This window comes from Salmo salar, chromosome 04, assembly GCF_965601325.2.
Source record: "Salmo salar chromosome 04, fSalSal1, whole genome shotgun sequence".
Lineage (NCBI taxonomy): Eukaryota > Metazoa > Chordata > Actinopteri > Salmoniformes > Salmonidae > Salmo > Salmo salar.
Genome location: NC_138294.1, coordinates 46,242,079 through 46,265,243, shown reverse-complemented (window position 1 = coordinate 46,265,243; position 23,165 = coordinate 46,242,079). Strand labels below are relative to the sequence as shown.

The 23,165-nt window shown below is 42.2% G+C and overlaps 2 protein-coding genes across 5 annotated transcripts; both read right to left on the bottom strand.

The window, feature by feature from the left end:
- Positions 1 to 557: 557 nt before the first annotated feature.
- Positions 558 to 6,911, bottom strand: LOC106603066 (eukaryotic translation initiation factor 1A, X-chromosomal). The gene is made up of 7 exons (XM_014196216.3): positions 6,728 to 6,911; positions 6,099 to 6,182; positions 1,897 to 2,000; positions 1,562 to 1,612; positions 1,372 to 1,453; positions 1,056 to 1,147; positions 558 to 858 (listed from the first exon to the last, which is right to left on the bottom strand). The coding sequence occupies exons 1-7, from the start codon at positions 6,741 to 6,743 to the stop codon at positions 853 to 855; spliced, it is 435 nt and encodes a 144-aa protein (XP_014051691.1). The 5' UTR covers positions 6,744 to 6,911; the 3' UTR covers positions 558 to 852.
- Positions 6,912 to 7,487: 576 nt separating this feature from the next.
- Positions 7,488 to 19,794, bottom strand: LOC106603065 (ribosomal protein S6 kinase alpha-3). Of its 4 annotated transcripts, none has more exons than XM_014196214.3 (23): positions 19,738 to 19,794; positions 19,472 to 19,626; positions 18,239 to 18,283; positions 17,182 to 17,298; positions 15,329 to 15,410; positions 15,075 to 15,155; positions 14,871 to 14,950; positions 14,103 to 14,209; positions 13,832 to 13,869; positions 13,477 to 13,619; positions 13,266 to 13,336; positions 13,060 to 13,148; positions 12,808 to 12,872; positions 12,566 to 12,668; positions 11,756 to 11,880; positions 11,302 to 11,427; positions 11,110 to 11,199; positions 10,667 to 10,825; positions 9,457 to 9,618; positions 9,210 to 9,286; positions 8,934 to 9,051; positions 8,627 to 8,767; positions 7,488 to 8,509 (listed from the first exon to the last, which is right to left on the bottom strand). In XM_014196214.3, exons 2-23 carry the CDS (start codon positions 19,535 to 19,537, stop codon positions 8,387 to 8,389), a joined length of 2,208 nt encoding a protein of 735 aa, XP_014051689.1. In that variant the 5' UTR covers positions 19,538 to 19,626; positions 19,738 to 19,794; the 3' UTR covers positions 7,488 to 8,386. The 4 variants fall into 4 exon arrangements, with proteins under 4 accessions (XP_014051689.1, XP_045572874.1, XP_014051688.1 ...); XM_045716918.2 differs by having other exon boundaries at positions 19,764 to 19,782; XM_014196213.3 differs by having other exon boundaries at positions 19,472 to 19,785.
- Positions 19,795 to 23,165: the final 3,371 nt, after the last annotated feature.

Below are 23,165 nucleotides of genomic sequence, written 5' to 3'. Positions count from 1 at the left end.
TAAGCGTGGATAACGTGGTGACAGCATCCGAGCGAGACTGGGTATTTTGCGGAGGTCGCTTTGTGGTAGGTAGGCTTACCTACTGTCAGTCTGACTTCATAGTAAAGCCAGCCAAGTTCTGGGAATTCCACACAAAAAAAAAGCTTAGAGAATGGCCGTGTTCGACAGGATCTAAAACGTAATGTATCATGGGTAAATTGACTGATCCACAAATAATCATGTAGCAAGGTTCTTTGTAGATCAATCAGTTGGCAGTTGCCTGCACTGTCGGCCGAAATGTCAAAGCCCAATATTTCTCCAGCGTTGCGCAAATCCTGACTAGGCTAAAAGGTTTACCAACATGGCAGGAACCTGAGTTATACCTGCTTTCACCATTTTTACAAAGAGACTTCTGTTGCCAGACCCAATGTTCTTTGATATAAAAAAAAGAAATTATCACAAATAAAATACTTATTTTATTGATAATCAAAATCAAGAAAACAAACATTGGTAAAAAATAAAATAAAAAGGGGGAGGGATCCTTTGTTTCAGACAAAAAAATATATCCAGACCAAACATAAAATGATTCAAGTTTTTATTGTAAACTCTGGTGTTCTGTAATTTGAGGGTATATTCCACATGATGGAATAAAAATACATTACAACAAACAAAAATATGAAGTGTGTGAACTAAAGTAGGTGTGGTGATGTTCTCAGTGACAGATTCCAGGCTTAAAGCAGTCTCAAGAGAAGGGAAATGAGCTGCCTCAACTGACTTGAAGCAGGGAGTTGTTGGCAAGGTTGCACTGCCTCTGCCAGTATAGAAATGTCCACTTTCCTCTGCGTAAACGACTTGGCACACAATAGTTCTGATTCAGATCTGAGTGGAAGGGGAGAGACATGTGTTACTAAGTTACCTGACTCAAAAGCAGACAAAGACAAAGCATTCAAGCAAAATGGATAGAGCAAAAAGCATTTCACTCAATTGTATGTGATTTCAGTTGATTGACTGCATCACACCAATTATTACCTATGGATGGCTTTCCTTGTAACTAGCAAGAGGAATCCTCTACTTACATCATCAATGTCCTCGTCGTCATCGCCAATGTCATCAAACTGAATATCCTCATCGTCGCCAGGTCCAAATGTGTCAGTCTCATTGATTTTAGCTAGGGTGTTAGAAGATAGTCACAATTAATAAACTAGCCTACTTAAAAAAAATTTTTTAAAAGTGAACCATTCCTGGCTTTATGGTTTCAGCATCACATGGTGAAGGATGCCTTTCCAGAGGGGGCTATTTTCCTTAAACTACTTGAAATTTCATTTTAGTCTTCGATTAGAGGCTATTAACCTCCCTGACTTCCTCGCTCTTTTAGTGGTCCAAGATACTTACCGTGTTCAGGAAGCTCCCCATAGGCCTTCAAACTCCTGGCCTCGTCTGCATTGTACTTAAGGATAACATCGGCTTTTTGGTCCTTGAGGGAAGAATGTAACCATTAGGACATATTCTTCGAACTTTGGGCCTCCTAGTGCATTATCTTTTTTTTTTTTTAAATACACCGCACAATTTTTATTAATATTACCTGGTAATCTCGAAGTCCCACAAGGATGATGTCTGAAGTATTGATCCAAACCTACCCAGGAGCGAAGAACAAGATGTCAGCAAGGACAGCTTGGAGTATGGAAACTGTAATATTTCCAGCATAGAGACAAACTAATCAGGTAGAAGAGCCTGTAAACCCTCATGTCAAACCCAAAGCATTGTGGAAGTGGAGTGTAAATGATAATGGCATTGGATTGCATTTATACAGTACACATAAGATCTCAATAATCTTCAGTCTACAGCTATTTGCCAAAACACGTGGTGGATATTGTGACTAATGGCACTACTTATATAGGCTACTGTGTACACCATTACCTTTTTCCGTAGCTTTCCTCGGATGTGGCATAGTCGCTTGACTCCATCAAAACACATAGCTTCCAGTCGTCCATTACCCAACATCTTTATCACCTGCGCATATTCTTGATTAGAACAGAAGTTCAGCCAGTTAGTCAACTCATATAGAGGGGGGGTCACGAGGTGGCTCAAATGTAAGAGCTGAATTGTTAACAGCCCTACTCCCTGGTTACGGTGACCGTATTACCGCCACACTGGCAGTCACCAGTCATGACCGAAGTCAAATTCCACATGACCGTTGAGTCATGGTAACTAGGCTACTCCAAAACTGCGCTCTGATGCTGCTGATGGTCATTAGTAGCCTTTATTTATTTCACCTTTATTAACCTCTCTTGGGTAGGGGGCAGTATTTTGACGTCCGGATGAAAAGCGTGCCCGAAGTAAACTGCCTGTTACTCAGGCCCAGAAGCTAGGATATGCATAGAATAGGTAGATTTGGATAGAAAACTCTAAAGTTTCTAAAACAGTTAAAATTATGTCTTTGAGTATAACAGAACTGATATGGCAGGCAAAACCCCGAGGACAACCCCCCCCCCCCCCAAAAAAAAGAATTCAGCCTTCCTCTATTTTCAATGACTATCACTTTAATTATAAGGCCAAGTCCTCCCAGATTGCAGTTCCTAGGGCTTCCACTAGATGACAAGTCTTTAGAAAGAGTTTCAGGCTGCTCTTATTCTCCATGGACTTTAAGTGTCCTAAAACGTTTTGGAATTATTTGCATCCTGCAGCACTTTCTGTTTGAAAAAGCTAGCCTTTGCTTTCCTGACTGACTCTGTATATTGGTTCCTGACTTCCTGCATATCGCGGGGACTATTCGAAGCTAGTGCAGTGCGCCAGAGGATGTTTTTGTGCTGGTCAAGGGCAGTCAAGTCTGGACTATATCTGTTCTTAGTTCTACATTTAAGGGGCATGCCGATTTAAGATGGTGAGGAAGGCACTTTTGAAGAACAACCAGGCATCCTCTGACGGGATGAGGTCAATATCCTTCCAGCATACCCGGGCCGATTAAGAAGGCCTGCTCGCAGAAGTGTTTTAGGGAGCGTTTGACGGAGATGAGGGGTGGTTGTTTGAGATCCTGGTTGAAAACAGCAGAGGTGTATTTAGAGGGCAAGTTGGTCAGGATGATATCTATGAGGGTGCCCATGTTTACGGATTTGGGGTTGTACCTGGTAGGTTCCTTGATCATTTGTGTGAGATTGAGGGCCTAGCAAACTTGCTAATGGCTTGGTACTCAGCGCTCTATTGTCCCTCCATCAGGTCCTAACTGCCTGGTACTCAACGCACTATTGTCCCTCTAATCACTCTGACATCAATGCAAATGCAATCTAATCAAACACTTCATGAGAGCCCTGGCATTCATTCAGAGTTTGAGCGGAATAGGATCACCTGTTGTGCAGGGAGAGCCAGCTTCTCATAGCTGGTTGATGCATGGAGTTAAATAAGGGTTCTTATAATGAGCCCATGTTGAACAACATTTCTATAGGCCATGCAATTGTGAGAAAACAGAGTTTTGATGGCCTCTATTAAAAACAGGATCCCATCAGCTTTCTATAGACTAGGCCTACTATATTTATTTCTCAACTTTCCTAATATTAAGCACATTGCTTCTCTTTCCAACCGAAGTAGCATACCTGGCTGGCATGAAAATGAACGGCAGGAAAAGCGTCCTCCATTCGCTATTCAAGAGCATACAGATGTCTTTTTCCCCCCTGTCCCAATATGTGCATGACAATAGGCCATTCTAAATCAGAACTAAAATCGCACATACAGTACTAGTCAAAAGTTTGGACACACCAGCTCATAGAATAATAGCGTTAAAAGTGTTCAAATCAAAATATATTTGATATGAGATTCTTCAAAGTAGCCACCCTTTGCCTTGACAGCTCTGCACACTCTTGGCATTCTCTAAACCAGCTTCATGCGGTAGTCATCTGGAATGCATTTCAATTAAAAGGTGTGCCTTGTTAAAAGTTAATTTGTGGACTTTCTTCCCTTTATGGGTTTGAGCCAATCAGTTATGACAAGATAGGGCTATCTTCTCTATACCACCCCTATTTGTAAAAAGACCAAGTCCATATTATGGCAAGAACAGCTCAAATAAGCAAAGAGAGACGACAGTCCATCATTACTTTAAGACAAAGTTCAAACATTTCAAGAACTTTGAAAGTTTCTTCAAGTGCAGTCGCAAAAACCATCAAGTGCTATGATGAAACTGGCTCATGAGGACCGCCACAGGAAAGGAAGACCCAGAGTTACCTCTGCTGCAGAGGATAAGTTCATTAGAGTTAACTACACCTCAGATTGCAGCCAAAATAAATCCTTCAGAGTTCAAGTAACAGACATCTCAACATCAACTGTTCAGAGGAGACTGTGTGAGTCAGGCCTTCATGGTCGATTTGCTGCTAAGAAACCACTACTAAAGGACACCAATAATAATAAGAGACTTGCTTGGGCAAAGAAACACGAGCAATGGACATTAGACCGGTGGAAATCTGTCCTTTGGTCTGAGTTCAAATTTGAGATTTTTGGTTCCAACCGCTGTGTCTGAGACGCAAAGTAGGTGAACGGATGTTCGCCGCATGCTTGGTTCCCACCGCGAAGCATGGAGGAGGTGGTGTGATGGTGCATTGCTGGTGACACCATCTGATTTATTTAGAATTCAAGGCACACTTAACCAGCATGGCTACCAGAGCATTCTTCAGCGATACGCCATCCCATCAGTTTTGCGCTTAGTGGGACTATTTGTTTTTCAACAGGACAATGACCCAAAACACACCTTCAGGCTGTAAGGGATATTTTACCAATATTGAGAGTGATGAGTGCTGCATCAGATGACCTGTCCTCCACAATCACCCAACCTCAACCCAATTGAGATGGTTTGGGATGAGTTGGACCGCAGTTTAGGAAATGCAGCCAACAAATGCTCAGCATGTGGGAACTCCAAGATTGTTAGAAAAGCATTCCTCATGAAGCTGGTTGAGAGAATGCTGTCATCAAGGCAAAGGGTGGCTACTTTGCCTTTTAGGTTACTAAACTCAGCAAAAAATGAAAAAAGGGACGTTTTCTACAATGTAGAAAATAGTAAAAATAAAGAAAAACCTTTGAATGAGTAGGTGTGTCTAAACTTTTGACTGGTACTGTATTATTTAGTATATGTAAAGAGAAGATTAAATTGAGAATAGTCTGATGGTTGAGAATATTATCATTTGTGAATGATGCCCAGCATGTGCGGTATAAGGCAAGAAGCAGAGCATGCATTTTGTGTGTGCCTTTTTCACATCATAGTTGCATGCATCATGTAACCTAGCCTATAGGCCCATACGTTTTGATAAGGTTTATATCACAACTAATGTAGCCAAATAACTTATAGAGTAGGACCCCTGGAACATGGTTGGAGAGCCCATAGCCTACAGAGCCTAGTGAAACGTGTTCTTATAAAGCCCAGTCATTGAGCAATCACGTGTGAAAACAGAGATCTGACAGGCCACCATTTAAAAGAGGATCCCAGCTTTCGTGCTGCTATATTTATGGCTAATGTCGTAAAAGTAAGCACATTAATCCGCTTTATAAACAAGTACAACTTTTTTTTGTGGAGGCGGGGGTAAACTAGTGGGAGTTTGGCAGCATAATTTCTACAGGGCTTGACAACGACCTTGGTGGTTTCATTTCTGATATCCATCGTGGCAGTGGCAGATTAGCTAGTTAGAGCTAACTCTGTATTGGCGGGGTAGAGTTGAGGGAGGCAGCTTTAACTGTAAACTTGACCCTGTCCTTATGAATTAAAATATTACAGGTGGAGGCGTATCTCGTTATTCCCTTAGCCTAACACGTTATTCACATAGCCTACCACAGATAGCGGCATTTTTTCAAACTCAAAAGGAGTCATACTTAACTTTGCAGTTTCCTAGCGGCCCTACACACAACCCACTCTGCGGCACGTTCTGTCCATGGTGCTGATACAGATTTTGTGACGACCTGTCACTCAATCACTTGAACTTTGGTATTTTTATATAGGGACATAAAACTGTGGGGGCACACGTTTCAATTGAGTGGGTTAAGCCCTTTTTTGCCCCCTCATGGAGCAGGCCAGATTGACAGCGAGGTCAAAACCTGCTTGCTAAATTTACAGGTTAAATAAGGTTGAAGGGGGTCCATGCACTCACCTTGGCCATCCTCTTTAAATACCAGTTCTCTCTTTTCTGATTCATTCTCGTTCTTACCACGTCGCCGATTCTTTCCACCCTTACCTGTAATAAGAAGATGAGATAGTAAACATGTGGCACTGGTAACTGTAATTCCAATTCCAAATGTTATTGGCATCATAAGCCAAATAAACACATAAATAAACCAACCACATGCCTTCAACCTAACTACAAAGATTTTAACTAACCCCTTTTATATGTGGTAACTAACTAGTTAGCCAGTGAATGTGACAGCGATTAAGGCAGAGGCTCAAGATTATGTAAACCGCTGGGCAGGGATATTGTTGGCCTACCACTAGTTGATGGTAGTCATTCTGAGGCGCAACAGAATGTGACAAAAGCAAGCAAGGCAGTTCATTTAGCTGGATAATCGCCATTTGAATTCCTTATTTTTTTAATAGTCAAATTATGCTTAAATAAAACAACGACGATGGTTGTAACTAAGGTTAACGTTTCCACGCTTTCAATTGTTCAATGCCATACCGTGCCTTCCTCCGGTAACGTTGCTAAGCATGGGCCGGGAAGCTAGCTAGCATAAACTTCCCCCCTGAAATAGAATAACAACCAAAGACAACATATTTGCTGCTTACCTTTATTCTTCGGCATATTCCCAAACGAACAGACTTTTTTAAACGAGTCCTGTTTTTTCCGTAACAAATTAACTATCTAGTTTTATTAAAATGGAATGGAAACCAATCCTTGATGATGTCACACACTCTTTACAAAGTTAGCTAGCTAAGCCAGAGATATTAGAGAAAGGAGATGGGGATCTCATTGCGCAATTAATAGAGGAACGTATAACGCCCCACCCAGCAGACTGTCGACCAATCGTGTTCACGTTGTAATGCAACGTCACGAGGTTGCTAAAGTAATCGTCACTTAATCCCTTCTAAAAATCAGGTTAAATTAAGAAATCTGCTTTTTTTCCTAGAAAGTACGTAATGACACGATTCCAAATGTATATGATATTACAGAAAACAGGTTAATTATCTCGGAAAATATTTAATGTTGTACTTTTTCACAAAATTCATGCTGTTGTTTTTTTTGGGAGCTAGCGCCCAATAGACTCCCATTATTTCCTTGAAGGAGATCTCTCCTATAGCCCAGAATGCATTGTGCGTCCTATTGACGACGTATGAGCAAACTACACAATGGGCGTTAATACCGTTCCAATGGAGTTTCCCATCTCCTTATTAACTAAGTTTAGCCAGATATACTTTTTTCTTGCGAAACATTTTCCTCTTGTGACACCGTACTGCGCTTGCGTGAAGAAGCATTCGTTTCTAAAAAGTGGTTCTGGTCTCCTACATTGTGGCTTTTCAGTGGAGGAAAGAATAAAATGCTGATACATTATTTGATTGTATATTTATTTAATCGTGATAATTTTCATTTTTTAAAGTTACAAAATAAGCTGTAGACACTTGCCTGGACCACACCTGAGAATGTTTTTTTTCATTTGTTAAACATGGACAGGCAGATGCCAAAGCAGAGGGGAAATACAGTGTCTATTCTCACCTGTCCTGTGGCCTCAATCATGCACACCAAGTAGAAAATGTTTCATTCATCCACATACAAAAATACATTCTTAATAGGCTCTTAAAATTAGACTGTAAAATTAATCCTAATTGCTATTAGTATATCCCTTGTTCACATGTGACAAAAAATGTAAAGACTGAGTAAAGCAAAAAAAAACTTTGACCCCTGCCCCAACACAAAGGTCTGAGAGAAAGTGCAGCAGCAGAGGTCAGCACATTTTCTCCCCCCAAGTTTGAAAGGGTCTTGGTAAACTGATTGTTGTAGAATTGAGGAGTTTGCCCAATAGATGGGTATAAGCAATAGCCCATATTGAGTACCCATCTTCTCAGATTTACACAAGTGCATAGGTAGTGGGGGGGGACTGGCTTTTGCCACATCTTGTGGTCCATGCAATTGGAGGAAACATCCTTGTTATCCTCTCCAAACCCCTTCATCCCGCAGTGCTTAACTCTCTCTCTCTGTTTAAACACAGACCTATAGGAACCCGTACAGTTAATTATATTGTTCTAGTAAATATAACTCATTTTCATAAAATAATATATACAGTCTTGTAACTCTTGTTCTGTGGGCAGTGAAGATTGTACACGCAAATAAATTGTCAAGTTCCTTTTTGGTCTTACACACCGTTCTTCTAACACAGCGGGAGTCAAAACTCAATAATGCACTGGTGCAGTAGCATTAAACAGGTGAGATTGATACTAGTGGCAGGTGGATCACAGGGCTGTGGAAGTCAACTTCTTCACTCCTCTTCGTTGAGCTAATGAGGAGTGTCCTACAGGGTCCAGCACAGGGGGAACATGCATGTTCAGAGCAGAGTAAGTGGCTGCCATCGCACCCTGTAGGAGGAAAGAGAGAACAGCCTTGGAGTCTTAAATTTATCAATACCCAGTAGAGACTTTTTTTCAGAGTGGTAGAAAAGAGAGACTTTAGTGCATTGAATCAAGTTTTGTTACCTTGACCAAATGAGGGGTATCATGTCTATTGAGCTGGTACTTGGGCAACCGGTCCTTGTGTACTATCCAGGAGTGTCGCAGCACCTGAGCAGCAGTTAGCCTCTGGTGGGGGTCCACATGCAGCATCTTCGACACTAGGTCCTAAAGAAAGCAATTCCAAAGTTCAGTTTGTGCATTAACTGCCATTACTACAACATCAAGCACATTGTGCTAGGAAAAAAGTATTTACTTTGGAAACTACTATCGTAGAGAAATGGGATACTATGGAAAGCACAGTGCTGTCGTCCAACCGATGTTCCAGACATACCTTGGCCTCTGCTGAGACAGAGTTCCAGTAGCCGCCCGTCAGAGAAAACTTTCCACTGCCAATCCGAGCCAAGACCTCTTCAGGAGTATCTTCTGGTCCATTGGCAAAAGGAGTGAACCTGAAACATCAAGAAAAACACATACTTCAAAAGGACCTATAACATATGAAAGTACTTTATTGGTCTTCTTAAATTGTATTGCATTTCTGTGTTAAATATTATATTTGTATGCACATCATTGACTATTGCCTGCATTATAGTTGATATAGCACACATACCCAGTAAGCATTGTGTAGAGCAGTACTCCCAGACTCCAGATATCACACGCTGCATCATAGCCCTGTTTCTTCAGCACCTAACAACAACATTAAGTATTGCACACTGCATTAGAATACAGAAAGCAAAGAACATTGTGTCAGTTACTAGACAAACATATTGAAAACTGAAAACACAGACTAGTTATACAGCAGACAGACATTAGCTGAGGATGCAGGTACTAATCACAGAAACATGTAGAAGAGACACCTCGGGGGCGACAAAGTTGGCCGTGTAGCATGGAGTCATCAGGAGCCCGTTTTCAGCTCTCAGCTGTTTGGCGAAGCCAAAATCACAGATCCGGATGGACTCTGGGTTTCCAGACTCATCCACATACAGGATGTTACTGGGCTTCAGGTCTCTGTGGACAACCTGAGCAGGGAGACAGATATTTCATCAGTGACATCCTAAGTCAGTGAGTCAAATTTCATAGATGGCCAACTCGTATTTCTTATATAGTGCGAGGTTGACCATGTGGTAGGATTTTAACAGTGATGAAATTAATGGATTTTTCTTGCCCAGAGTGAGGCTTTTTACTTGCAAGTGAAGATAATAATAGCCAGCAAAATGTACAAGTATTTAGAAAAATAATAAACTGGATCAAATAGAGCTCCTCAATCAAAACCGAGCAGCATGCCAAACTGTTCCCTGTCCTGTCCTTCAAACAATGAGGACAGGCTTCTTATAGCAATACCCATGGGAAACCCTTACACATAGTATATCTGGTCAATTAACATTCAAAGCACATGATATACCATACAGAAATGTTCAGCTAAACATATGTACCTATACCAGCACACATCTCAATAAAGGTGCTAGCATGCTTTAAGCGTCAATAACCTGGGATATAAACATGTACGTCCCCCGGAATAAGCTACTACCACATTACCCGTACCCTAAATAACCATGCATTCAAACGCGCCCCCATTTGCCCATTAATTCTCTGAACATAAATTAACAGACCTCTTCAACAACGAGAAAAACAGGTACGTTTGCGAACAATTCTTTACCTTCAATCTAGCCATTACATTACCAGAGTATGTGCACTTGAATGTTAATTTAGCTCAGAAAAAGCATGCCCAGCACTACAAACAAATGGTTGGCACGCCCAAAGCCAAAATGACTGTCGGCGTAAACTCTAACATGCATTTCTCTCGTTACAGGCGAACGGTCGGCCGCACCGAAGGACATAGTAAACACATTCAATTCAATAAATATATGTGCATTCTTAGAAACCCATAAAGTGTTATTGATATAACGTATGTCTTTAAAATTATGTGACAAGATCATAAGTCGATCGTCACATACAGGATAATGTTGCTTTGAAAGTACCGAAGTGCGCTAGGTAAAAAAAATATAATACATACATGGAAAGCATAGTATAATAGTGTAATGTATCATAGTGATGGTGATCGCTTACCCCCTGTACATGCAGGTACTCCACAGTTTTGGTGATGGTGTGGAGAACCGCACTGGCCTCCCTCTCAGAGAAGAACTTCTGTCGGAGGATCTTATCCAGCAGCTCCCCTCCTTTCATCAGCTCTGTCACCAGGTACACGGAGCGCCCATCGTCATACACCTACAATCAACAGAGCACAACCTCACACTGTTACCTAGAGAGAAACTCACAAATAACATGACTCGTTATAGAAGAGTATTCAGCGCAATCAAAAAAATAAAAAATATGGAGACAGGTGGCGTAATTAGTCAGAGAAAATATGCTCATAACTCTCAGAACATAGACATACTAGCCAAACAACAAATCTAGAATAATAGCACCATCTTGCTGTAACTTTCAACTGTGGCTCAAAAGCAAAACAGTGTCGCTTGCTTCATGAGCATACTGCGGATGTAATGACTCACATCTTTGAGAGTGATGATGTTGGGGTGCTGTCCGTAGCGCAGAATAATCTCCACCTCTTCTGTGGGGTCCCTCTTGGCCTTACTGATGATCTAAGATAATAACATCAGTAATGACCGTTAATCGTACCATTCTAACATGGGCAGCGCCAGAGGGAGATATTGACAGTGTTTAAGGACAGTGTTACAGCTCACCTTTACAGCATACTCCATACTGTTGCTCTTCTGAACGCAGCGTTTGCATATGGAGTAAGAGCCCACGCCGATGTCCTCCTTCACATCGTATACATCACTGAACAGTGCTGCGTTTTTGTGGAGTTGCTGAAAAGAGATTCAGATACAGAGACCAGTTCTGTTATTTCCACATGTAACCGATGTGAAATGGCTAGTTAGTTAGCGGTGGTGCGCGCTAATAGCATTTCAATCAGTGACGTCACTCGCTCTGAGACTTGAAGTAGGGTTTCCCCTTGCGTTGCAAGGACCGTGGCTTTTGTGGCGCGATGGGTAACGATGCTTCGTTGTTGATGTGTGCAAGGGTCACTGGTTCGAGCCCAGGTTGGGGCGAAGAGAGGGGCGGAACCTACACTGTTACACACACACACACAACCATATAACAGCAGATCATACCCCATAGTGTATGTGTTGGTACCTGTATTGAGGTTATGTTCATGCTGGTGGTCTGTGGTGGTTGACTCTCCTCCTCCGAGATGGCCACGAAGCTGAAGCCTCTGAAAAGCTGGTGGGCGTTGGCACTCGGGGGACAGCCAGGAGAGTCTGTAGGGACAATCCTCACGTCAATCCGCTCACTACTTTTCATTCACACAATTCATAATAATAGTGGGTGCTTATTTTTCTGGCTATTGTTAAGTTCCAATTCGCCACTTGATGCACGAGTGATATACTGTTAGGCGATGTTCCCATTGAATTAATAAAATAATACGAAGACAGAATAAACTTGATTGCGATGGTTTGTGGTCGAGTAATCCGGGTTGACTATCGGTAAAAACCATGTGAATCTCCCAATTCACCCATGCAGCCCTACTATCTGTTTTCCTGTGACCCACCCACCATACGCCTGACCCACCACCTGACCCATAACCCAAGTGAGACTGCTCTCTAGTGGTGAGAAGACCAAACAGCCACAACACACATCAAAATAGTTCTTACACTTATATTTGTCCTATTTCATGTGTGAATTGGAAATTCGTTTTTTGCATATCCCAATTCCCCGAGACACCTGGGAGAGTGGGGTCACGGGCAGGGTCAGCCACCATCAACGGCAACTCTGTGAGCAATGGGCACAGACGGAGTTTTCATCTTGTGGGCTCTGGGATTCAAACTAGAAACCTTTCAGTTACTGGCCCAACACTCTAACCGCTAGGCTACCTGCCACCAATAACACTGTTCAGATTATGAAACTGTGTATTGTAAAAGCACCAAACAAGAACCTTTTATTTACCTCGTGGAGTTTTTGCAGTGAATTCAGAGTCAAAGTAGACAGTGTCATCAGGTCTGCCACTCGCAGGTTTAAAGGGGGGATGGATTTCTCTCCTGAATAATTTCTATAGGCATACCAACAAAAAGGGATACTAATTGGAATAAACCTAAACATGTATGTTAAAAACACAAAAAATACATGTATAATACATAAAGGACAGAGCCGTAGGCAGATGGTACAAATCTGAATAGCCAAAAACGTACATTCCAGTCAATAGTGGAAAAGAAGAAATGTCTCTTAATCTCTTCCACTCCGTCTGGACCAGCACCTGTGAACAACAAAAACCACACACATTACATCAGGATAGCTGGGGTAATAGGATTGCAGTTGTTCAAACATTCGGTGATATTTCAGTAGTCGGACTAGAGTTTTTCCGTTTGAGTGTGATTTATTTGAGCCACCCATTAGTTACAAGACACAGCAGAAAATACCATTTCAGTGATGAGATTGATTACCTAGTCTGTTGCCTGGGTTGCGTTTGAACAGGTTACGTAGGAGAGACTGGGCCTCTTGACTCAAGGACTGTGGCATTCCCAGCTTGGCCCTGCAGTGCATACAAAAAAAGTACTATGGTAGATGAAGAACAAATTATGGCTAACTATTTTAACAGCCTGAAAGAACTGGTACTATAGAGAATGGGACATGTTGAGGGAGGACACACTTCAGTATCATGGTCATGGTTTCCTTCCGATCCTTCCCTTGGAAAGGCAGTGTTCCAGTCAGCATCTCAAACTGGGGAAGATGAAAACAGTGGTCCTGTCAGCCATTGGACACATTGGCCCATACAGGCAGATATGAAGGCACACTTGATACCAGTCAGATATTTGAACACATCCCAGAGTAATAAAAGGTAAAAGAGCTACAGCATTCACCATGAGCACGCCGTAGGACCACCAGTCGGCGCTAAGGGTGTGTCCTCGGCGGTTCACGACCTCTGGTGCCATGTACTCCACTGTTCCGCAGAAAGAGTAGGCCTTGTTCTCATGATCAATGGACTCTTTACTCAGGCCGAAGTCTGGAACAAACAAAGGGCAGCAAAATGAGCTTGTGCTTACATTCTATTCACAATCAAGCAGAAAATGGTACATAGGCAAACTGAGGGCTCCTAAAATGACATGCAAATGTATTAATATGACTAGCAGTGCTTTCCTATTGTGCTTGGTGGCTGAGTCATGCTAAGTGTGAATATGAAGCATGAATATTTAATAGAAGCAGAGCATTACTCACCAGTGAGTTTGATATGTCCCTGCTCATCTAACAGGATGCTGAAAGGACAGATCTCAGTCAGAGAGGAAAACAACATACACCAGCAGAAACTCATTCAGTAAATAGACAGTATATAACATTGTCCCTTCTACGCTCAAAATTTATTTGACTCAAAATAACATTTGGCTTAAATATGAATAATACACATGTATTTTCCAGGTTGCTGATTGGAAGAGAAACAAGTACCTAATGTGCATAAAGAATGTTTATAGCATTAGTGTGATTAGTGTACTTCTCAGGTTTAAGGTCTCTGTAGATGATTCCCAGGCCATGCAGATGGTCCAGGGCCAGAGCCAGCTCTGCCAGGTAGAACTTCACATCCTCCTCTGTGAACATTACCTGGGAGTATGGAGACAGACTGATTAAAATAACATACCTACTGATACACAAAACACACAGAAATTATTCAAAATGTGTCCTTTTTCTAAATATACTGAACAAAAATAACCATTTAAAAGATTTTACTGAGCTACAGTTCATAAAAGAAAATCAGGCAATTTCAATAAATTCATTAGGCCCTAACCTAAGGATTTCACATGACTGAGCAAGGGCACAGTGCAAGGGCATGAGTGAGCCTGGGAGGGCATAGGCCCACTCTCTAGGGAGCCAGGCCCAGTCAATCAGAATTCGATTTTTACCACAAAAGGGCCTTATTAGAGACAGAAATACCCCCCCGAGGTCCTGGGTTGGCATGGCGGCTTATGGTAGAGAAATTAACATTAAATTCTCTGGCAACAGCTCTGGTGGACATTCCTGCAGTCAGCATGCCAGGTGCACGCTCCCTCAAAACTTGAGACATCTATGGCATTGTGTTTTGTGACATTCTTTTAGAGAAATAAGCTTTTTGTGCTTATGAACATTATCAGGGATCTTATATTTCAGCTCATGAAGCATAGGACCAACACTTTACATGTTGCGTTTATATTTGTGTTTAGTGTGAAACAATTATATTTAGAAATAAATCATAGAAAACCCCCCTCAGGATTACAATTTGGTTTACCTCTTTGGACAGCCGTGTGAATAAATCTCCACCCCTGAGGAAGTCTAAAATCAGGTACAGCTTCCCTTCTGTCTGGAATGCTGTGAAGAATCATGGGTACATGTTCAACTCGAAACTCATCTGTAAGTTTTGATAATCTCTCTTTACATCTGACGTAAAAAAAAAATATATGGCAGGTCAGTGAGATGATGTCTGATAACTCACCGTAATGTAGTCGGACGATAAAAGGATGGTTCACCTCCACCAAAATATCTCGCTCCATCTTGGTCCGGACCCTATCTCGCACTGGTGATACGTGATAAGAATAATAAGTGAAACCCAGCTGTAGACAATTCAACAAGAAAGATTGATAATGTAGTTGGAAAGTAGTTCTAAACCCAGAAAGATAGACACTGTAGTTGTAAAGTAGTTCAATATAAACAAATTCACACAAAAAAAAAATCTGTGCACTAGTGTACCTTTCAATGTGGCCTTTTTCAGCACCTTCATAGCATAGAGCTGTCCAGCATCAGGCCCTGTTATTTTCTTCACAAGGAACACCTGAACATCAATAGACAGAGACACAAATCAGTTCAGTTGTTAATCACAACATCTTCCATCAATTTGTCAGTCACATTTACACAAATGTTCAGAGATATGATCATACTTCATACAGCTGAAGTCGGACATTTATAAACACATTAACCAAATACATTTAAACTCAATTTTTCACAATTCCTGACATTCAATCCTAGTAAAAAGTCCCTGTCTTAGGTCAGTTGGGATCACCACTTTATATTAAGAATGTGAAATGTCAGAAAAAAAGTAGAGAGAATTATTTATTTCAGCTTTTATTTCTTTCATCACATTCCCAGTGGGTCAGAAGTTTACATACACTCAATTAGTATTTGGTAGCATTGCCTTGAATTTTTTTTAAATTGTTTAACTTGGGTCAAGGGTTTCGGGTAGCCTTCCACAAGCTTCCCACAATAAGTTGGGTGAATTTTGGGCCATTCCTCCTGACAGTACTGGTGTAACTCAGGTTTGTAGGCCTCCTTGCTCGCACACGCCTTTTCAGTTCTGCCCACAAATTTTCTATAGAATTGAGGTCAGGGCTTTGTGATGGCCACTCCAATACCTTGACTTTGTTGTGCTAAAGTCATTTTGCCACAACTTTGGAAGTATGCTTGGGGTCATTGTCCATTTGGAAGACCCATTTGCGACCAAGCTTCAACTTCCTGACTGATGTCTTGAGATGTTGCTTCAATATATCCACATAATTTCCCTCCATCATGATGCCATCTATTTTTTGAAGTACACCAGTCCCTCCTGCAGAAAGGCACCCCCACAACATGATGCTGCTCCCCCGTACTTCACGGTTGGGATGGTGTTCTTCGGCTTGCAAGCCTCTCCCTTTTCCTCCAAACATAACAATGGTCAATGTGTCCAAACAGTTCTATTTTTGTTTCATCAGACCAGAGGACATTTCTCAAAAATGTATGATCTTTGTCCCCATGTGCAGTTGTAAACCGTAGTCTGGCTTTTTGGCGGTTTTGGAGCAGTGGCTTCTTCCTTGCTGAGCGGCCTTTCAGGTTATGTCAATATAGGACTCGTTTTACAGTGGATATAGATACTTTTGTACCCGTTTCCTCCAGCATCTTCACAAGGTCCTTTGCTGTTGTTCTGGGATTGATCTGCACTTTTCACACCAAAGTACGTTCGTCTCTAGGAGACAGAACGTGTCTCCTTCCTGAGCGGTATGACGGCTGCGTGGTCCCATGGTGTTTATTCTTGCGTACTATTGTTTGTACAGATGAACGTGGTACCTTCAGGCGTTTTCTGAGGTCTTGGCTGATTTCTTTTGATTTTCCCATTTAGTCAAGCAACGAGGCACTGAGTTTGAAGGTAGGCCTTGAAATACATCCACAGGCACACCTTCAATTGACTCAAATGATGTCAATTAGCCTATCAGAAGCTTCTAAAGCCATGACATAATTTTCTGGAATTTTCCAAGCTGTTTAAAGGCACAGTCAACTTAGTGTATGTAAACCTCTGACCCACTGGAATTGTGATACAGTGAATTATATTTGAAATAATCTGTCTGTAAACAATTGTTGGAAAAATTATCATGCACAAAGTAGATGTCCTAACTGACTTACCAAACTATAGTTTGTTAACAAGAAATTTGTGGAGTGGTTGAAAAACGAGTTAATGATTCCAACCTAAGTGTATGTAAACTTCCGACTTCAACTGTATATGAATAATATTATCATTAAGAACAAAGAAACATTACAACCACGTCTACAAATGGCAACCTCACACAATAATTTACCTTCCCAAAGGATCCCTGTCCCAGGACCTTGCGCAGCTCAAACTGCCGCGGATCAGCCTTTTCAGAGCCCTCTTTAACATGGTGTGTGATACTGATCTCATTCACAAAGCCCTCATCCTGTGAAAGAAAAGAGACGCAGTCAAACCAAAGCCAGGCGCGACCCAAATACACAACACAGCAGTGTAGAAAAAAATCAAACAATACACAGCAGTGTGGAAAAAGTCCAACAATACACAGCACAGCAGTATGGAAAAAGACAACAATACACAGCAATTCTAGAAACAAACACAGATGTGAGTACGAAAACAAACACACGAGACATGCAAAGAATAAGCAAATATACAAGGCAATAGAATGAATCAAATCAAATACATTCACAACCTTTGATCTAAAACCCCACTAAGAAAGAGACTGCATACTCAGCGCCTTTTCTCTGCACTAAAGCAGAGAGTCATACTGTGAGAGGATGGAGAAATAAACTCCCATGCTTTCCCACCAAAACACAACACCAAACCAGACCCACGTACAGCACACCAGCTTACAGTGAAGTCCTTCTTTGGCCCGTGTTCTGCCCAAGCGGAGGCCAAATCCCCCATGCCGGTGCTGGGCCAGCAGAGCCCCTCTCCCTGTGTCAGTGTTGCCGAGAGGCTGCGGTGGGGGAGACTGCGCTGCACTCGGATCAGCCGGGACTGACAGCTTGCAACTGGTTGCCATGACACCAACACCCCCTCCCATTGCATCAGAGGTGGTGTGGAGGAGGATGACTAAAGACACAGTATGCTCCCTCTCTCTTTCACAGTCACTCTCAGGCTCTTTCGCTACCCCCTCATCTTCGCTAACCATTTTCCTCTCCTTTTACTCAGACGACCCCACCACTACGCCACTTTAATACATAGTACTCAGCGTTATTGTGGAGTGCCTGAATGTAGGTGTTTGAGCAAGTGAGTAAGAGAGAGAGGAAGAAAACAGAACATAAACACATACACCAACTGTGTAAATTAGACAGTCAGGGAGAAGACAGAAGGTGAGATAATATTTATATTATTTTTAAACTTACACTGCATGCAGTATCATCATCATCCCCCATGGAGTCATCCATGACCTGTACAACACATAAAACATATCATCTCTCTCTATCCCTTAAGGTCCTTGTGTAATGTGTTATTGTACCCCTTAGCCACCACCCTAGCCCTACTGTCATTTGTATACTATTTATGTGTACTTGTGTTCACCATCTAACTTCGTATTGATGTATTATTGTTAATAATAAAAATAGTCACAATTGCGGTATTTTTTTACACTTGCTTCAGGGCCAATTGTTCAGTTGATTATAAAACATATATAAATAAAACTGTATTTATTAATAAGCCTAGTTTACATGTTAGAACTTGTCCAATAACATTGCATGTTCCCTGTAGTGAGTGAATTACCCAAAGGTCAGCCAGCCCAGCAGCTAGTAGCTATGACTCATACATTGAGTGAAACAAAACATTAGGAACAAGAACACCTTCCTAATTGCGTTGCACCCACTTTCCCCTCAGAACAGCCTCAATTCATCAGGTATGGACCACATGGTGTCGAAAGCGTTCCACAGGGATGCTGTCCCATGTTGACTCTAATGCTTCCCACAGTTGTGTCAAGTTTAGCTGGATGTCCTTTGGGTGGTGGACCATTCTTGATAGACACGGGAAACTGTTGAGTGTGAAAAACCCAGCAGCGTTGCAGTTCTTGACACACTCAAACCGGTGCGCCTGGCATCTACTACCATAACCCCATTCAAAGGCACTTAAATATTTTGTCTTGCATTCACCCTCTGAATGGCACACATACACAATTCATGCATCAATTGTCTCAAGGCTTAACAATCCTTCTTTAACCCGTCGCCTCCCGTTCACCTACACTGGTTGAAGTCGATTTAACAAGTGACATCAATAAGGGGTCGTAGCATTCACCTTGTCAGTCTCATAGAAAGAGCAGGTGTTCCTAATGTTTTGTGCACTCAGTGTATATCGCGAATAGTTTTTTTCCCCCACCACAGCTTCCTTCCGGCCACAAATGTCTGTTGTTACAATGTAGCAACCGGCACTTGAGAAAATTAGATAACTTAAGATCACAATGCTGTCCTTTTGTTAGTCGTTTAAGTTTTAAAATCCGTTTGTGCGAAACTTAAAACGAAGTTTCTGTCCCACAAACTCTAGGGAGGGCGTCAATTTACAAGAGACCGCGGCAATCATTGACAACAAATGACAGCTACGGTGGCCATTGGTCATTCATTTGCATGCCTATTTACCTCGGTTTCAGAATTACCCAATGCCAGTTTCTGCCAAGGGTCTGCTCCAAACTGTGCCAAGGGCATCTTCGACAAGAGTTCAGTCGCGAGCTTCCAGTGACTTGAAGCTTTCAAGGGTGAGATAAGTAAAAATATTTCTTGAGGTGGGGGGGTCTCTGTTCAACGAGAAAAACAAAATCGTAAGAGGGTTTCAATGTAGACGCAACTGTAGGTATAAACTACTTTTATCACTATTCCTAATGTTTTCTTGAAACTACATCGCTTACACTTTTTCCACAACAAAATCACTCACTTCCGTTCTCAATATGGCGCCGTGGCTCGGCGTACCTGTCTGTCAGAACAGGCTGAGGAATGCGTCACCCATATGCCATTGGTTGGCAGGAACAAGATAACGTCCTCGAGACAGGTAATGATAAGCAATAAACTAAAATGTATCAAATATGCCTTGAGATGAGATGACAAATGTCACCTAGGACTTATTGGGGTCCAATTAGTCAAATAGCCATGTCATTGTGTAACATTTATTTTATTTAACCTTTATTTATCTAGGCAAGTCAGTTAAGAACAAATACTTATTTACTATGACGGCCTACCAAAAGGCCTTCTGCGGGGAAGGGGGCTGGGATTAAAAATATAGGACAAAACACACATCACGACAAGAGATAACACTACATAAAGAGAGACCTAAGACAACAACATAGCATGGCAGCAGCACAAAACGGGGTACAAACATTATTGGGCAACATTGAGCCACCCATCCATGCCGTTTAAGAGCAAGGGATAAAACGTGTGTGTATGTATGTATGTATGTATAAATATGTGTGTGTGAATATTATTTATATTTCAAGTTTGGACACATCTACTCATTCAAGGGTTTTTCTCTTTTCTGTAGAATAGTGAAGACATCAAAACTATGAAATAACACATATGGAATCATGTAGTAACCCAAAAAGTGTTAAACAAAAACAAATTATATTTTAGATTATTCAAAGTAGCCACCCTTTGCCTTAATGACAACTTTGCATTCTCTCAACCAGCTTCACCTGGAATGCTTTTCCAACAGTCTTGCAGGAGTTCCCACATATGCTGAGCACTTGTTGACTGCTTTTCCTTCACGCTGCGGGCCAACTCATACCAAACCATCTCAATTGGGTTGAGGTCAGGTGATTGTAGAGGCCAGGTCATCTGATGCAGCACTCCATCACTCTCCTTCTGGGTCAAATAGCCCTTACACAGCCTGGAGGTGGGTTGGGTCATTTTCCTGTTGAAAAACTAATTATAGTCCCACTAAGCACAAACCAGATGGGATGGCGTATCGCTACAGAATGCTGTGGTAGCAATGCTGGTTAAGTGTGCCTTGAATTCTAAATAAATCACTGACAGTCTCACTAGCAAAGCAACGCCACACCATCACACCTCCATGCTTTACAGTGGGAACCACACATGCGGAGATCATCCGTTCACCTACTCTGCGTCTCATAAGGACACAGCAGTTGGACTCATCAGACCAAAGGACAGATTGCCACCGGTCTAATGTCCATTGTTTGTGTTTCTTGGCCTAAGCAAGTCTCTTCTTCTTGGTGTCCTTTAGTGGTTTCTTTGCAACAATTTGACCATAAAGGCCTGACTCACACAGTCTCCTCTGAACAGTTGATGTTGAGATGTCTGTTACTTGAACTATGTGAAGCATTAATTTGGGCTGCAATTTCTGAGGCACTCTAATGAACTTATCCTCTGCAGCAGAGGTAACTCTGGGTCTTCCTTTGCTGTGGCGGTCCTCATGAGAGACAGTTTCGGTCATAGTGCTTGATGGTTTTTGCGACTACACTTGAAGACACTTTCAAAGTTCTTAATTTTCCCAATTGTCTGACCATGTCTTAAAGTAATGCTGGACTGTCGTTTCTCTTTGCTCATTTTAGCTGTTCTTACAAAAATAATTGCTTCCTGTAGCACTAATTCCAAAAAGTTTCAGGACACTGTAAAGTCATGGAGAATAAGGTACCTCCTCTCAGCTGCCCACTGGACAGAGGATAGGAAACACTGTCACCACCGATAAATCTACGATAATCGATCATTTCAATAAGCATTTTTCTACGGCTACCCCTACCCCGGCCAACATCTCAGCACCCCCTGCAGCAACTTTCCCAAGTCCCCCCCGCTTCTCCGTCACCCAAATCCAGATAGCTGATGTTCTGAAAGAGCTGCAAAATCTGGATCCCTACAAATCAGCTGGGCTAGACAATCTGGACCTTCTTTCTAAAATGATCCGCTGCCATTGTTGCAACCCCCATTACTAGCCTGTTCAACCTCTTTCGTATCGTCTGAGATCCCCAAAGATTGAAAAGCTGCCGCGGTCATCCCCCTCTTCAAAGGGGGAGACACTCTAGACCCAAACTGTTAGACCTATATCCATCCTGCACTGCCTTTCTAGAATCTTCGAAAGCCAAGTTAACAAACAGATCACCGACCATTTTGAATCCCACCGTACCTTCTCCGCTATGCAATCTGGTTTCCGAGCTGGTCATGGGTGCGCCTCAGCCACGCTTAAGGTTCTAAAAGATATCATAACCGCCATCGATAAAAGATAGTACTGTGCAGCCGTCTTCATCGACCTGGCCAAGGCTTTTGACTCTGTCACTCACCGTATTCTTATCGGCAGACTCAATAGCCTTGGCTTCTCAAATGACTGCCTCGCCTGGTTCACCAACTACTTCTCAGACAGTTCAGTGGGTCAAATCGGAGGGCCTGTTGTCTGAACCTCTGGCAGTCTATGGGGGTGCCACAGGGTTAAATTCTCGGGCTGACTTTTTTCTCTGTATATATCAAGGATGTCGCTCTTGCTGCTGGTGATTCTCTGATCCACCTCTACGCAGATGACACCATTCTGTATACATCTGGCTCTTCTTTGGACACTGTGCTAACAAACCTCCAAACGAGCTTCAACGCCATACAACACTCCTTCCGTGGCCTCCAACTGCTTTTAAATGCTAGTAAAACTAAGTGCATGCTCTTGAACCGATTGCTGCCCTCACCCTCCCGCCCGACTAGCATCACTACTCTGGATGGTTCTGACCTAGAATATGTGGACAACTACAAATACCTAGGTGTCTGGCTAGACTGTAAGCTGTCCTTCCAGACTCACATTAAGCATCTCCAATCCAAAATTAAATCTAGAATCGGCTTCCTATTTTGCAGCAAAGCCTTTCACTCATGCTGCCAAACATACCCTCGTAAAACTGACTATCCTACCGATCCTTGACTTCGGCGATGTCATTTACAAAATAGCCCCCAACACTCTACTCAGCAAACTGGATGTAGTCTATCACAGTGCCATCCGTTTTGTCACCAAAGCCCCATATTCTACCCACCACTGCGACCTCTATGCTCTCGTTGGCTGGCCCTCACTACATATTCGTCGCCAAACCCACTGGCTCCAGGTCATCTAGAAGTCTTTGCTAGGTAGAGCCCCGCCTTATCTCAGCTCACTGGTCCCCATAGCAACACCCACCCGTAGCACACGCTCCAGCAGGTATATTTCACTGGTCATCCCCAAAGCCAACACTTCCTTTGGCCGCCTTTCCTTCCAGTTCTCTGCTGCCAATGACTGGAACGAATTGCAAAAAAAAATTCATTGTTAATGCTAAATTCAGTGTTAATGCTAAATTGTACAATTTCACCTCTATGGCCTATTTAT

Bases quoted from the DNA above. Each gene is read 5' to 3' on its own strand.
- LOC106603066 (XM_014196216.3), bottom strand. The intron at 2,001-6,098 runs GTGAGTGCATGG...GTTCTAATCAAG, and splicing joins ATTTAAAGAGGATGGCCAAG to AATATGCGCAGGTGATAAAG. The intron at 1,613-1,896 runs GTAATGGTGTAC...GCTCCTGGGTAG, and splicing joins GAGGAAAGCTACGGAAAAAG to GTTTGGATCAATACTTCAGA.
- LOC106603065 (XM_014196214.3), bottom strand. From the start codon at position 19,537: ATGCCCTTGGCACAGTTTGGAGCAGACCCTTGGCAGAAACTGGCATTG. The intron at 12,873-13,059 runs GTAATCAATCTC...TGTTGTTCACAG, and splicing joins CAACCCAGGCAACAGACTAG to GTGCTGGTCCAGACGGAGTG. The intron at 8,768-8,933 runs GTATGTCTGGAA...TGCTTTCTTTAG, and splicing joins CTGTCTCAGCAGAGGCCAAG to GACCTAGTGTCGAAGATGCT.